This window comes from Piliocolobus tephrosceles, chromosome 19 (assembly GCF_002776525.5).
Source record: "Piliocolobus tephrosceles isolate RC106 chromosome 19, ASM277652v3, whole genome shotgun sequence".
Classification (NCBI taxonomy): Eukaryota; Metazoa; Chordata; class Mammalia; order Primates; family Cercopithecidae; genus Piliocolobus; species Piliocolobus tephrosceles.
The window spans coordinates 28,271,788-28,286,604 of NC_045452.1; the positions used below are offsets into that span (position 1 = coordinate 28,271,788).

Here is a 14,817-nt window from a genome sequence, read left to right on the forward strand (position 1 = left end):
TCCCAACTACTGGGGAGGCTGAGGCAGGAGAATTGCTTGAATCCGCGAAGCAGAGGTTGCAGTGAGCTGAGACCGTGACACTGCCCTCCAGCTTAGGAGATAGAGTGAGACTCCATCTTCAAAAAAAAAATAAAACCAGAAGCCCAAAAAATGAGCACCGCTGACAGCTAGAACATGGAAAACACAGAAACAAGGGTCTGGTGGGCCACAGAGGGCTCGGAGAAAGATAGCAAGCGGGAGACATGGGAACAAACGCTATGAAATAGGGCGGGATCGGGGGCAAATGGAATCAAATGCAGGGACCCTGCGTTTTCAGAACGAAAGACACAGAGCTGGGTCCTCTGGGGGACAGAAGTGCACGTGGGGGTGCCCGGCTGAGGTGCGAGTGCCCCCAAGTCCACAGGAACCTGCTGGCTCCAGGCTGCGGGCCCGTGGGGCTGTCCCTGCGGCACCACAGCTGCCCCAACCCTCCCCAGCCCAGGAGCCTCGGCCCACACAAACCCTTGCATGCACACATGAACACACACGTGCCCCGGCTGAACACGCATCCTTGAGGCACCCCTACCATGGCCCTGAGGTCCACGAAGGAGATGGTAGTGCAGTTAAAGAGCTCTGGGGGCAGCCAGCCCTTCTCCCCGCTGCAGTGTCGGACCGCATTTCCTAGGGAAGCAGAGCAGGTGTGCAAAGCCTGAAACTCAAATTGTTGATCAATGCTTGTGTATTTCAATCCCCAGTCTGAATGTACTTAAACCCAGAACACCGCGTGGCGGTGAGAACCCCGGGGGGGGGGCCGGAAGGCCAACACCAGCGCCCCTCTTTCATGTCAGGGCCATGGCCGAAGCTGCTCTGACACTGACAACCAGGCATTTCGGGTGCCCAGCCAACAGGAGCCAGCGCTTCCGAGCAAGCCCTCAAGGAAAGAAATCAGCAACACCATGTGCCGGGCGGCCATGATCCCACGTGCCAGGAATCTGTTTCGGCCAGGCCTTTCTTTGCCTCACTGCACTCCCCAGACGCCCCTCACAGCGTGGACAAAGTCACTGTCCCCATTTCACAGAGGAAATCCAATGCTACAAACAGTGAAGCCATTTGTCCAGGTGCCCCAGCCTGAGTGGCAGAGCAGGGACTGGCTGGGTCTGACTGGCGGGCGTCCCCACATGCACTACGCTGTTCATGTTTCTGTTCCATCCTCTGCCTGCTTTGTGTAGTTACGGGTAGGGAAAAGGTGATCTGATTTCTCCCCAGCACTTTGCCTGCTGATGTTTCTTCAGCACGAAATATTCCGTGAGTCCCCACATCTCGACCGGCTCTCCCACAAGGACGTGTGCCTCAGTTCCCTATCCGTGGATGCCACAGGCCCCAGGGACTCACCAACGGATCCCTTGGGGCACGGCACCGCAGCCGGCTGCCCGAACTTGGTCTGTGGCCACCAGATGCCGGCCTCAAACGCTTTGGGACAGCCGTTGTAGATCACTGGGGTAGAGAGGAGAGAAGGCTGCTCAGCGGGGCATGCCGTGCCCACCACCACAAACAGGCACCACTGTCTGTTTGTACCGCCCTGCAGAGGCCCTGCTCCCACCAAAAACCGAACCCTAGCATCTCCCCTGCCCCCATCCATGTCAGAGCTGGAGAGCGGGTGACCAGGCTCTGACCCACACCCCCTCACGCAGAACCAGGTTTCTAGAAGGTCAAGAGAAAGCAGAACACAAGGGAGCCCAGGGTTCCCCCAAACAGCCGGCGTGTATGCACACACATGCACGCCAGGGCAGCAGCCTGTCCCTGTGCTGTAACCTGCAGGGTGTCAAGGAGCAACGCAGACCTTCACAGCCGAATGTGGTGACCTCGGCAAACGGGTTGTCACAGCGGTTGCACTGGCGGCCGATGACGCCGGGCTTGCAGGCACACTGCCCGGTGGCCATGTCGCAAGTGCGGCTGTGGGAGCCATGGGGGAAGCAGTCGCAGGGCAGACAGGTATCCTGGGCTGGGGGCTTATAGTAATTCTCCTGCAAAAGCCAGAGGCAGGGCCTGTGACTTCAGATGCCCAGGAAAGGCCCTACCTTGCAGTGTATTTCCCGAGCAACGTCCAGACTCCCACCTGGGTGCATGTGTCGGCCGCCAGCCCTCTCACCCCTCATGGCTACTGTCTGCCCACATCCCACACCCAACGGGGGCTGCCTCCCAGGGCCCCCCAAGGCCGGACCCAGGAGAGCAGTTCTTCCCGGAAGCATGCCCTCCCTCATGTCTTAGCAAATCTCAGCAGTGAGCACCTCCGTATTTGTCCTAAAAAGAATCAGAGATCCAAATGGAGGCTTACACGTGGGGATAGCCCTTGGGCATTTTTTAAAGTTGTTTGGAAAAATTAGAAGCCACCTGAACGTCCACCATTGGGTGGGTCAGGGTGACAATCAAGAGCTTGTACTTTGGGTTCAGAAAGTCCTGGGTTCATGCCTGACCCTTGCCATTTACTGGCTACACTGCCTGGGCCGGTCACTGGACCTCCCCAGGCCCAAGTAGCAACCCCCCAACACCGCCCCAGAAAATGGGGCAGGCCATGACTTGGGGAGACTTATGAGCAACGTTCAGACTTGTGTGACAGGCAGGGACTCCAACTGTGTGTAAAATGGTGGTAAGCGGCAGGCCCAGAAGAGATGCTAAAACACTAACAATCACAGCTGGGAGGCGACATGGGGTGACTGCGATCTTTATGTTTTTTTATTACATTTTCTATAACTTTGTTTTTCTATATTTTTGAGATGGGGTCTCACTCTGTCGCCCAGGCTGGAATGCAGTGGTACAATCACAGCTCACTGCAGCCTCAACCTCCAGGACTCAAGTGATCCTCCCACCTCAGCCTCCCGAGTAGCTGGGATCACAGGCATGCACCAGCACGCTCAGCTAATGTTTTTATTTTTTGCAGAAATGGGAGTCTCGCTATGTTACCCAGGGTGGTCTTGAATTCCTGGGCTCAAGTAATCCCTCCTGCCTCGGCCTCCGGAGTAGCTGTGATTACAAGCATGAGCCACCACACCCTGCCTATAACTTTGGATGAGAAAAAAATCACAGGCAAGTTTTCGCCAACTCACTTCCAACGTCCCCTCTGCTCTGCCACCCACTGTGCCACCACCACCATCTGGTGACGTGTGTGGACCAACCCGGACCCAGGAGAGCTGTTTAATTTGAGCCTTTTAGGACACAAGTCCCACTTGCTGTTGGAACCACTGCGGGCACTCAGGACACTACTGACATCACGGGATGGCATCCAAGGGTACCCTGATGCCAGCTTCCCTCCTAGGGCCGGCCGCATCTGCAGGAGGCTCATGTCCCTTGCCCAGGCTCCTGTTACCCTCAGACCTAACATGTGGATTTCAAGTTACTGTGAGTGCTATGGCTGTGGTGTACACGAAGATCCTGAAGGAGGTGATATATCCTGAGGGGTCCCTAGAGTCTGCACTGAGAACACGTGTGCATATCTGGAGACGTGAGATGTGAGTTCCGTGCTGCACGCAGGTCAGGACGGACAGCCCTGGACGGGGGTGGGGCATAACGCACTTAGTGACGCTTTCTATTTTAAAACTGCTGTCGTCATGGGACGTCAGCTTGGTAAAGACCAGGAAAATGGCCAGGCGCGGTGGCTCACACCTGTAATCCCAGCACTTTGGAAGGCTGAGGCGGGTGGATCACCTGAGGTCAAGAGTTCAAGACCAGCCTGGCCAACATGGTGAAATCCTGTCTCTGCTAAAAATACAAAAATTAGCTGGGCGTGGTGGTGCGCACCTGTAATCCCAGCTACTCAGGAGGCTGAGGCAGAAGAATTGCTGGAACCCGGGAGGCAGAGGCTGCAGTGAGCCGAGATTGTACCACTGCACTCCAGTCTGGGCGACACAGCGAGACTCCATCTCAAAAAAAAAAAAAGACCAGGAAAGTGGCCAACCAGGAGGCCAGGAGGGCCGGGGTGGTGCCAGAGATGAACCAGCCATTTGGCTGCCCATAGCCATGGGCAGTGGGCCGGGAGCAGGCAGGGATTGCTGTTCCACGGGTGGGGGCTGGCAGGGCTGAACCCATAGTTTACATGTGGAAAACAGCCATGGAGTAGTCACAGAGCACGGGGGAACAGCAAGGAAACCAAAACTACATCTGGACACAAATGTGTGAGTGGGCACAGGTGTGTGTGCAGGTGTGTGTACAGGCAGGGTGTGTGTAGGTGTGTGTGTATGTAGGGGGTGTGTACAGGCAGGGTGTGTACAGGCAGGCTGTGTAGGCGTGTGTGTATGTAGGGGCATCTGTGCATGTGTGTTAGCACACACAGCCATCTCCCTGGGCTCAGGGCCTGGGGTGGGCGTGCAGGGACCATGGGGGCTGGGCCTCACCTTGCATTGGCACCGGCCGTTGGTCTTATTACAATCAGGATCAAAGCCTTTGCTGACAGCACAGTGGCAGGGTCCACAGACAGGGTTCCCCCACCAGCCTCTGGGGCACGGAAGGTCGAGTCTGTGGGGAAAATAAGAGGGCAGCTGGAAGGTTTATGCAACTGTGCTTTCTGGAACGAGAAAAGGCCCGCTGGCAGCGTGGAGATGGCTGCCCAGGAGGCCTGGCTGGGTCCAGCTCTGGGAGCTTCCCTTTCGCATTACGTGGCCTCAGTCTCCCCTCTACTGGCTGCCAACCTCACCCCCCACCCACAGATCCGCCATGCCCAAAGCGACTGGGACGGCATCTATGTCCACTGTGTGCCCCACGTCCACATGCTGCCTGGCTCACTGGGGCTTAATGACAGGGAACCCTACTGCAAGGGCTGGCCTTTCACGATGCAGCCCCACACAGGCAGACTGAACTCAGCTGCCTGGCACAACTTCTCAAAGTGCACTTGGGGTGAGTGCCAGCATGAGATGCCCGCGGGAAGCTCCTAAACAGGGAGTTTGGCAGCTTCTGTTGTCCCCCAGGTCCCCTGGCCACCAGCCCCACAGATGCTCAAGGCAGCCGTGCCCTGGTGTAGCGAGCCCCTTAGGTCAGCAGCACACGTCCATGCACTCAGAACCCAGTGGAAGCCAGTCCTGCCTCCCTGAGCCTCCCCCGGCGGAGAGCAGCAAACACTGAAGACGAGCAACACTGCAGGGACAGAGCCAGGCCTCAGAGGTGCCGGCCGCTGCTGTGCCTGAGTCGTCCTACCTGTTCCTGACGGGGGCTGCACCTGCGCGGTCACCTGGAGGCCCACCTGCTTGCAACGGCCCCGCCCGAGTGTCCTGCGGGCTCCTGCATTCCCCATCCTGGCTAACCGAGTTCCCTCTACCCAGCTGCCAGCCTCTAGCATTCACTCACTTGATGAGCAAGTATTAAGGACTGTGTACAAGTCAGGGTCACAAAGACAACCGGCCAGAGACAGAGTCTGGGGTTTATGGATGTGTATGTGCAGTGTGGGGACCCCAGAGCCTTCATCTCCCTGCAGCCCTGGTGACTGCAGCACTGGGCATGGAGACGCTGGATCAGCCTCTTCACAAGCCCCCTGCTCCAAGCTGTGCTCCATGCGGCAGCTGGGGGTTCCTTAAGACCAGACCCGGTTCTGCCACTTTAGTGCTGGGCCCCCAGGGCCTCCACACACCAAGCTCTGTTCCTGGCTTGTGGGCCCACCCCCGTCCCCACCCAGGCCTCCCTAGACCAGCCTCATCCCCTTACTCCTCTCCAGCTTGGCTCTGCTGCTTTCGTTCCCAGAAAGCCCCCCGGCTTCAGCCTCACTGGCTCCCACCTCCCTCTCCACTCCCAGGGCGCCTCCTCTAAGCTCTCCCTTGCATTAGATCTTGCTGGTATCCAAGAATGACGTGGTGCCATCTTCTCGTGAGGTCACCAGCTCCAGGGAACAGGCTGCTTCCCGCTCATGGGGTCACAGCCGGGATCACAGCACCTGCTCTAGGCTCAGGTGGACAAAGAACAGAGCGTAGCAGGTGTCCCCACACCTGAGGGCCACCAGCAGCTGAGGACAATGAGCCATGGGGGCATCACCTCCACGGCGGCCTAGAACCCTGGTTTATGAAGAACCAAGCAGCTCCACCTTGGACAAAGTGACGCTTGTAACGACTACACACTGCGCCCAGCAATCCCTGTGCAAAGGGCACTCTGGGAGCCCAGAAAGCATGCTGCTGCCTGTCCTAACCACACCAGGACCTCCACACTCATCACACACGACCTCAACCCCACCGACTGGAGAGAGAACGCATTCTCTATAAATCGCACACGTCTCGCTACATCTCATGGGGTCTGTTTGCTCTGGGCACAGCGAGGATGCCAGGTGAGTCATATTGCACGTTTCTGGCGTGGACACAAGATCCAATGGGGTTAGTATGAGATGTCCAAATCGATTCTCACTGCCCAGGCGTGGTGGCTCGCACCCATAATCCCAGTACTTCAGGAGGCTGAGACAGGTGGATCTCCTGAGGTCAGGAGTTCGAGACCAGCCTGACCAATATGGTGAAATCCCATCTCTACTAAAAATACAAAACATTAGCTGGGTGTGGTGGCAGGCACCTGTAGGACCAGCTACTTGGGAGGCTGAGGCAGGAGAATCGCTTGAGCCCAGGAGGCGGAGGTTGCAGGGAGCCAAGACCGCACCATTGCCCTCCAGCCTGGATGACAGAGTAAGTCTGTCTCAAAAAAAAAAAAAAGAAAAAAAAAAAACTATCATTTAATTCATGCCAATTTTGAAAAAAAAATATGTCCCTGTTATCCAGAATTACACATATCTTCGGGTCAAAATAAGAAAGAGAAGACACTGACTTAAGAGGGAACACAGCCACGTGGACTCTGAAGGCACAGGGAGGTCCCCGGGGCTGCTCTTACTTGTTCTCGCAGTACGGCCCGTAGTGGCTGGGCCCGCACTCGCACACGTAGCCCTGCGGGGAGCCGGGGGAGCGTACGCAGGCCCCCATGTTCTCACAGGGGTTCAGGTGACAGGCGTCCACACAGTTTATTCCAAGGTACCCTGCAAGGACAGAGCCAGCATTACCTCCACCCAGAATCCATGAGACCTTCCACGTTAAAGTATCTGGAGCAACCTGTCTCCCCGAGATCTGACTTTCCCTGGTACTCAGCAGAGGGAAGAGAAAGGCTGCCACAGAGTCCCCAAAAACACAGCGTTAGGCGGGTTAGACTCGGTGAATGCAGAGAGGAAGGCCTTCCCGGCTGCCCCAAGGAGGCTGACAGCCTTGGAACACGGGGCCCAGGCCCGCCCCAGGACACATGAGGAATGGCCACCAGCAGATGACTTCAGCACCTCAAAACTCAGAGGCCACCCTGAAGGGAGGATTTCCTTAATGTGTACTTTTCACTCATTCATTCATTCATTCATTCATTCATTGAGACAGAGTCTTGCTCTGTTGCCCAGGCTGAAGTGCAGTGGCACGATCTCAGCTCACTACAAGCTTTGCCTAACAGGCTCAAGTGATCCTCCCACCTCAGTCTCCCACGTAGCTGGGACCACAGGTGCATGCCACCGCGCCTGGCTAACTTTTTTTTTGGTAGAGATGGGGTTTCACCACGTTGCCTGACTAGTCTTGAATTCCTGGCCTCAAGTGACCCACATACTTTGGCCCCCCAAAGTGCTGGGATTACAGGTGCGATCCACTGCGCCCAGCCTTACTTTTCATTATTTCTTTGCTGATCACCCATGTGCTGAGGAGAGCACCTGGGGCACCCTGTGCCTCGAGTAAGGAAGAGGCTCAGAGTCTCTCTCTAGGTGGGCCCACTTGTTATAAAGCTCAGGGCTCCACGGAACCACAGGGAATCGGCTGGGGACACCAACGTCCAAACCGAGCCCCCCTCCTGCGTTTCAGTCATGAGGCCTCCCTGTCACTGAAGGGCCCCGGGAGGGCGGTCCCACCTTTGTCACAGATGCAGCTGTAGTCCTCCCAGGCGTCATGGCAGCGGCTGTGGGGGGGACAGGGGCTGGAGGTACAGGGGTCCTCCACATCACAGCCGTCCTTCACCCTGACCTTGAGCGCATTGTTCATGTTCAAAGTGGCGACGTTGGTGGGCGTTCCCCCCATCCTCATTCCCTGCATTAAGGAAAGGGCATTGGGGTTGCAGGAGCCCGGAAAGGTAAGTAGGGGTTAAGGGCACCCTGAGACCTCTCTGGTCCCTCGCGAGGCATTCATTTGTGACGCCTCATTTATCTGCAGAGCTGGAGTGGGCAAGGCTGCTCCTCTCGCCCCATGGCCTGGTGGCTGGAGTGCAGTGGAGGGCTGGGCGAGGAGCTCAGGGGCACGCCGGCCCGATCTCCTGGGGTGCGTGGTGGGAGTGTGAGGAGTGGACATCCCTGCCGAGGGGGCTGAGAGCTGAGCGACTCTGAGAGCAGCTCCCTCGGCTGTAGCTGGAACCCCTGGCTCCAGGGGACAGGCACGGGGCCTACTTGGGTGACGTCTGTGGTCGGACTGGGTGGGGGCGGCAGCGAGGGGCTCGATTCAGGACGCTTCACAAAGGCAGAGGGGCAGGTGGCTGGCATGGCAGTGGGGGGCAGTGGGGAGCTGTGGGGGCCAGGGATGGCCAGGATGCCAAGGGGAACCGCAGGGAAGGATGGGTCTAAAGAGGAAACAGGAGCTGTTAAAGCGGGGATGTCTGTCAGACAAATTCTTCACTCACTGAAAGCTAACAGGGTGACCAACGGCCCCAACGGTGGTGCTGGCAGCCTCGGAGTCACCTGTGAGGGAGGCCCCCCCCACTCCACCGCCACCGCCCCACCTACCTGCATGCAGCCTCGGAATCCACGGCGCACAGAGACCTTGTCTTCAGAGGCGCCCCCGACCACCACGCTCCTGACTGTCAGCCCGGGAAGCATGCCCCCGATATCTGCCCTGTTCTGTGTGGAGAGAGGGGCGGAGCTCTGGGGGCAGAGTCCACCACCCTAGAAACATCTTCCAGCCTGAAGAATGTGCTGGAAGCCTAAACAGTCGCTTCAACAAGCTCCCCAGAGCCTGAGGACATCTGGGCCTCCAAAGAGAGAGCTGGGCCCAGGTGGACAGCGTGGCCGGCTGTGATGATCAGGACGAGGGGACAAGGCCAGAGGATGGGTGCCCATGTCCCAGCCTAGCCGAAGCGGCCAGTGGGGTCAACGTGGGCAACTGTCCCGCCTCTGTCAAGGGCACAACGCTAAACCAGCCCCGCTGTGACAGACACTGTGACAGAGAGTTTGGCGAATCAGGAAGACAGCAGCGAACGGAAATTCCTTCACCCATTAACACCGTGGGAACCCAAGAGGGTCTTGGCTGAGATCCAGTCCCAGAAAAGCAGGTGCCTGGAACACACCTATTTACTCCCAGGTCTGTGTTGAAAGATGAGCCTTGGCTCCAAGAACTCTTGGAAATCCCAGGTAGCCCCTTAAGTGTGTGGGCATTTCACAGACAACATGTGGAGTTACCTGCCTGCAAACTGTGGAAACCCAGTTTGGTTCAGTAAGTGTTCTGAACATGGTCTGGGATAACGCCATCTGCCTGCTAGGACAGGTGTGGCTCCCTGGTGTCTCACAGGCCTGTCCAGGACCTGGGTCTCACTGCTCTCCCAGTTTTGCTCCCCATCCATGCTCTGAGGGCACGGGCCCTGGCATTGCTACTTCAGTACCCTAAAGACACGGGGCTGAGCCTGCAGGCGTTGCTCAAGATGGCTTTGCTATAAGAAACCACTGCTGAAGGCACCAACAGCACCATGCTGAGAAATGCAGCTGGAGGAAGTCAGCTGCTGACTGCTGGGGGCAGGGCATCTGGGTAAAGGAGGTCAGGAAGATGCCAGTGACCTCAGTACAGGGCAGAACAGATGCCCACTTGCGGGGGCCCAGAAAGTGCCTCCCCAAATCCACAAGGTCTCTGGCGGGTCCTGGCACATCAAGGGGTCATTCTGTTTTTCCCTGGGCCAGATGGTCTATCCCCAGAGGAGGTGCAGGTACCAGCTCACCTGGTCCATCCCATAATCCAAAGTCATGGTGACCAGGTGCTTCATCTCACTGTCCTCCTTAACATTTTTCAGCTCGATGAGCAGGTGGTGCCACTCCCCATCGGTCACCCGCAACCCGGACAGCATCACGGACTCCACATCGGAGGGGCCATGGGACACCTCAAACTGGAGGTAGTTGTTCAGGATCTGGAGCAGGGAGAGTCACACCAACTGATTGGTACAATGACAATGAATGAGACAATGCTTTGCAGTCACTTAAGGAAGTTGTGAAGGGAGACTGATGCTGTGGTACCAGATACAAGATGGGTTTAAAACTTAGGCCAAGTTAGCCGGGTGCGGTGGCTCAGGCCTGTAATCTCAGCACTCTGGGAGGCTGAGGCGGGTGGATCACCTGAAGTCAAAAGTTCGTGACCAGCTTGGCCAACATGGTGAAACCCCATCTTTACTAAAAATACAGAAATGAGCTAGGTGTGGTGGTGGGTGCCTGTAATCCCAGCTACTCAGAGGCTGAGGCAGGAGAACTGCTTGAACCCGGGAGGTGGAGGTGGAGGTGCAGTGAGCTGAGATTGTGTCATTGCACTCCAGCCTGGGTGACAGAATGAGACTTGGTATCAAGAAAAAAAAAAAAAAAATAGGCAAAGTTGGCTGTCTGTGGTGGCTCAGGCCTTTAATCCCAGCACTTTGGGAGACCGCAGCAGGCGGATCACCTGAGATCAGGAGTTCAAGACCAGCCTAGCCAACATGGTGACACCCCTTCTCTACTAAAAATACTAAAATTAGCCAGTCATGGTGGCGGGCACCTGTAAGTCCAGCTCCTTGGGAGGCTAAGGCAGCAGAATCACTTGAACCTGGGAGGTAGAGGTTGCAGTGAGCTGAGATGGCATCACTGCACTCCAGCCTGGGAGACAAGAGCGAGACTGTCTCAAAATAATAATAATTAAGACAAAGCTGGCTGGGTGTGGTGGCTCACACCTGTAATTTCAGCACTTTGGCAAGTCAAGGCGGGCGGATTGCTTGAGGCCAGGAAGTCAAGGCCAGCCTGGCAAACATGGCAAAACCTCATGTCTACTAAAAATTCAAAAATTAGCCGGGCATGGTGGTGTGTTCCTGTAATCCCAGTTACTTGGGAGGCTGAGGTGGGAGGATCACTCAAGCCCAGACGTGGAGGTTGCTGTGAGCCAAGATAGCACTACTGTACACTTCAGTTTGGGTGACAGAGCGAGACCTTGTCTCAAAAAAAAAAAAAAAAAAAGTAGGCAAAGTTGTTCTTTGTTGCTGCTGCCGTTAACACTCATCAGAACTGCTTATCTTATTCTATGGGAAAAGGCATCCATCGCTTCATGGAGGTCAAGTAAGGGAAGGGCCAAGACCAAGCCCCATTAGGCTTTTAAGTATTGGGAACCAGCTCGATTCAGGTAACGACTGGGCTCCTATTTTTGGATGCAAACATTATACTTTATAAGACAAGATTTAATCCTCTGTGTTTAATTACATGCATGAAAAAAACAAAAATCAGCATTGCAACTGGCCTAAGATGCTCATATTGTAAAATAAGGTAGGCCAAGGACAGTGTCAAAATCTTAGTTCTCCTAAGAAAGGACTTGGCAATTTGACCAACTCTCCTCTTGAAATCACCTACGAACATGAGACAAAATATTGAAGAATATCTGTTTGAAGGTACTAAAGTGGCTCCAGGCAAAACAGAGTTTCAGGCTCATGACCAAGGAAAAGACAGAATCTGCAAAATAGCGTGGCGTGTTTCCCTGCAAGGCCGTCAGCTGGTTCTGGAAGACACAGTGGAGGCTGAGCGTGCAGTCAGGTCACGGCTGGCAGGTACCTGAAACCCGTGCCCTCCTTGGCACTCTTCAGCCCGGTCAGCAGGTGGTGCCATGCCTCATCAGTCACCTGTGACCTGGAGTCTCAGGATGCCTCAAAACTTTCTAGGTTCACGGGGCTGGAGGATTAAAAACGGGGGTTCACGGACTGCCAAGGGTTGTTCCTTGGCTCCTGGCTGGAACCCTGAGGGATTCACACTAACAATAAAAAATGAAAAAGACCTGCCCTCGCAGGACTGGAAGCCCAGCTTTGAACCATCTCAGTCTGTGACTGCATTAAAGTCTGTGACTTTGGGAGGCCGAGGCAGGTGGATCACCTGAGGTCAGGAGTTCGAGACCAGCCTGACCAACAAGGTGAAATCCCATCTCTACCGAAAATACAAAAAATTAGCTGGGTGTGGTGGCAGGCGCCTGTAGTTCCAGCTACTTGGGAGGCTGAGACAGGAGAATTGCTTGAACCCGGGAGGCAGGGGTTGCAGTGAGCAGAGATCACGCCACTGCACTCCACCCTGGGGGAGGGGGCCAGACGGTGCCACAAAAAAAAAAAAAAAAAAAAAAGTCTGTGACTGCATTCAAGTGCTCTGGGAGGGCAAGTGCTCCCAGTGGTTGCCAGAAGCAAACATGGAAGATAATGACATCCCCATTCTAGTTTCTCTTTTTCTTTGTGTGTGTAGTTATTTTTTGTTTTTGTTTTTGTTTGTTTGTTTTGAGACAGAGTTCCATTCTTGTTGTCCAGGCTGGAATGCAATGGCACAATCTCAGCTCACTGTAAACTCCACCTCCCAGGTTCAAGTGATTCTCCTTCCTCAGCCTCCCGAGTAGCTGGGATTACAGGCACCCACTACCACACCCAGCTAATTTGTTTATGTTTTTAGTAGAGACATGGCTTCTCCATGTTGGTCAGGTTGGTCTCAAACTCCTGACCCCAGGTGATCTGCCTGCCTTGGCCTCCCAAAGTGTTGGGATTACACGCATGAGCCACTGCACCTGGCCCCCATTCTAGTTTCAAATGCTCTCTAGTTTTTAAATAAAATGTCTAGCACTCAATAAAAAGCAACCAAGTATATGAGGATATAAGGTAATACACTTGAAAACCAAGAGAAGCAAGGAAGAGTGGCAACAGACCACAGAATCATCAGACACAGACTCAAAAATAACACTGGGAACCACAAAACTTTCAAGCAAACAGACTCCGTGAGACCATTAGACTTACTTCTGGGTGTAGGTGTTACAGAGATAAGGGTCAAATGGCCATGTTTAAATACATGTAAGAAGAATCAGAAAACAAGGTTGTAACTAAGATGCTCATACTTAAAGATAACTGAAAAAAAATAGCCTAGAGTTTAGAAAAACAACTATTAGCACACTGCTTATATTCTACCTGAAATATAAGGATACAGAAAATGTTGACAGTAAAAGGATAGAAGAAAATACATCATATAAACACCAACCAAAAGAAAAATGGTATAGCTATGTTAATATGAGACAAAGTAGATTTAAGGCAGAAATCCTTACTACAGAAGAAAGAGGAATTTCATAATGATAACCGAGTCAATTTGATTTGAAGATAAATCAACTCTAACTTTGTATGCACCTAATAACCTGGCCTCAAAATCTATATAGCAAAAATCAAGATTACTAAGAGAAGTAATAGACAAATCTACAGTCAAGGTAGGAGATTTATAACTAACTTCTCTCAATAATTGAGAAGACAAAGACAAAAAAAATTAAAACCAATAATGATAAAGAATATTTGAATACCACAGTCAACAAACTTTACCTACTTGACATATACAGAACATTATGGATAACAACTGCAGAGTACATAGTGGTATGTGTACAAAACTGGCTAGAGGCCGGGCACGGTGGCTCCAGACTGTAATCCCAACACTTTGGGAGGCCAAGGCGGACAGATCACCTGAGGTCAGGGGATCGAGACCAGCATGGCCTACATGGTGAAACCCCGTCTCTACTAAAAATACAAAAATTATGTGGATGTGGTAGCAGGCACCTACAATTCCAGCTATTCAGGAGGTTGAGGCAGGAGAATCACTTGAACCTGGGAGGTGGAGGCTGCAGTGAGCTGAGATTGCACCACTGCACTCTAGCCTGGTGACAGAATGAAACTCTGTCTCAAAAAGAAAAAAAAAAAAGACGACTAGATCTGGGCTGTAAACCACATTTCGAAGCTGAAACCACATGGTATAAGTTCTTTGACCTGCCATTATGCTAAAAACAATACCAAAATGATTTACTAGAAAATGCTACATGAGGCTGGGCGCAGTGGCACATGCCTGAAATACCAGCACTTTGGGAGATCGAGGCGGGTAGATCACCTGAGGTCAGGAGTTGCAGACCAGCCTGGCCAATATTGTGAAAACCTCTCTCTACTAAAAATACAAAAATTAGCTGGGGGCCGGGCGCAGTGGCTCAAGCCTGTAATCCCAGCACTTTAGGAGGCCGAGACGGGCGGATCACGAGGTCAGGAGATCGAGACCATCCTGACTAACATGGTGAAACCCTGTCTCTACTAAAAAAATACAAAAAACTAGCTGGGCGAGGTGGCAGGCGCCTGTAGTCCCAGCTACTCGGGAGGTTGAGGGAGGAGAATGGCATAAACCTGGGAGGCGGAGCTTGCAGTGAGCCGAGATCCGGCCCCTGCACTCCAGCCTGGGCGACAGAGCGAGACTCCGTTTCAAAAAAAAAAAAAAATTAGCTGGGCGTGGTGGCACACACCTGTAATCCCAGCTACTCGGGAGGCTGAGGCAGGAGAATCACTTGAAACTGGGAGGCAGAGGTTGCAGTGAGCAAAGATCGCACTACTGCACTCCAGCCTGAGAGACAGAGCGAGACTCCAACTCAAAAGAAAAAAGAAAAGAACATGCTACATGCTTGCTAACCTAGAAATCTACTTCTAAATATCACATCAGTCTAAGATAAATTCATGAGAGAAAATAGGATACGGGTTTTAACCGGTTGTAAAGGTTATGTAACTAAAACTGTATTTCAATTTTTGGTCTCTATTGATAGTTTGGGAGTTTTTTGTTTGGGGGGA

The 14,817-nt window shown here is 53.6% G+C and overlaps 1 protein-coding gene across 1 annotated transcript in view; it reads right to left on the reverse strand.

The window, feature by feature from the left end:
- CELSR1 (cadherin EGF LAG seven-pass G-type receptor 1) overlaps window positions 1-14,817 on the reverse strand; it is a 204,913-nt gene that overhangs the window by 42,524 nt on the left and 147,572 nt on the right. The window contains exons 10-17 of the mRNA XM_026447968.1: window positions 9,928-10,113; window positions 8,726-8,839; window positions 7,865-8,039; window positions 6,826-6,967; window positions 4,368-4,488; window positions 1,820-2,003; window positions 1,372-1,473; window positions 566-660 (exon numbers count right to left, since the gene is read on the reverse strand). Coding sequence (XP_026303753.1) covers window positions 566-660; window positions 1,372-1,473; window positions 1,820-2,003; window positions 4,368-4,488; window positions 6,826-6,967; window positions 7,865-8,039; window positions 8,726-8,839; window positions 9,928-10,113 — 1,119 coding nt within the window. The remainder of the gene's footprint in view (window positions 1-565; window positions 661-1,371; window positions 1,474-1,819; window positions 2,004-4,367; window positions 4,489-6,825; window positions 6,968-7,864; window positions 8,040-8,725; window positions 8,840-9,927; window positions 10,114-14,817) is intronic.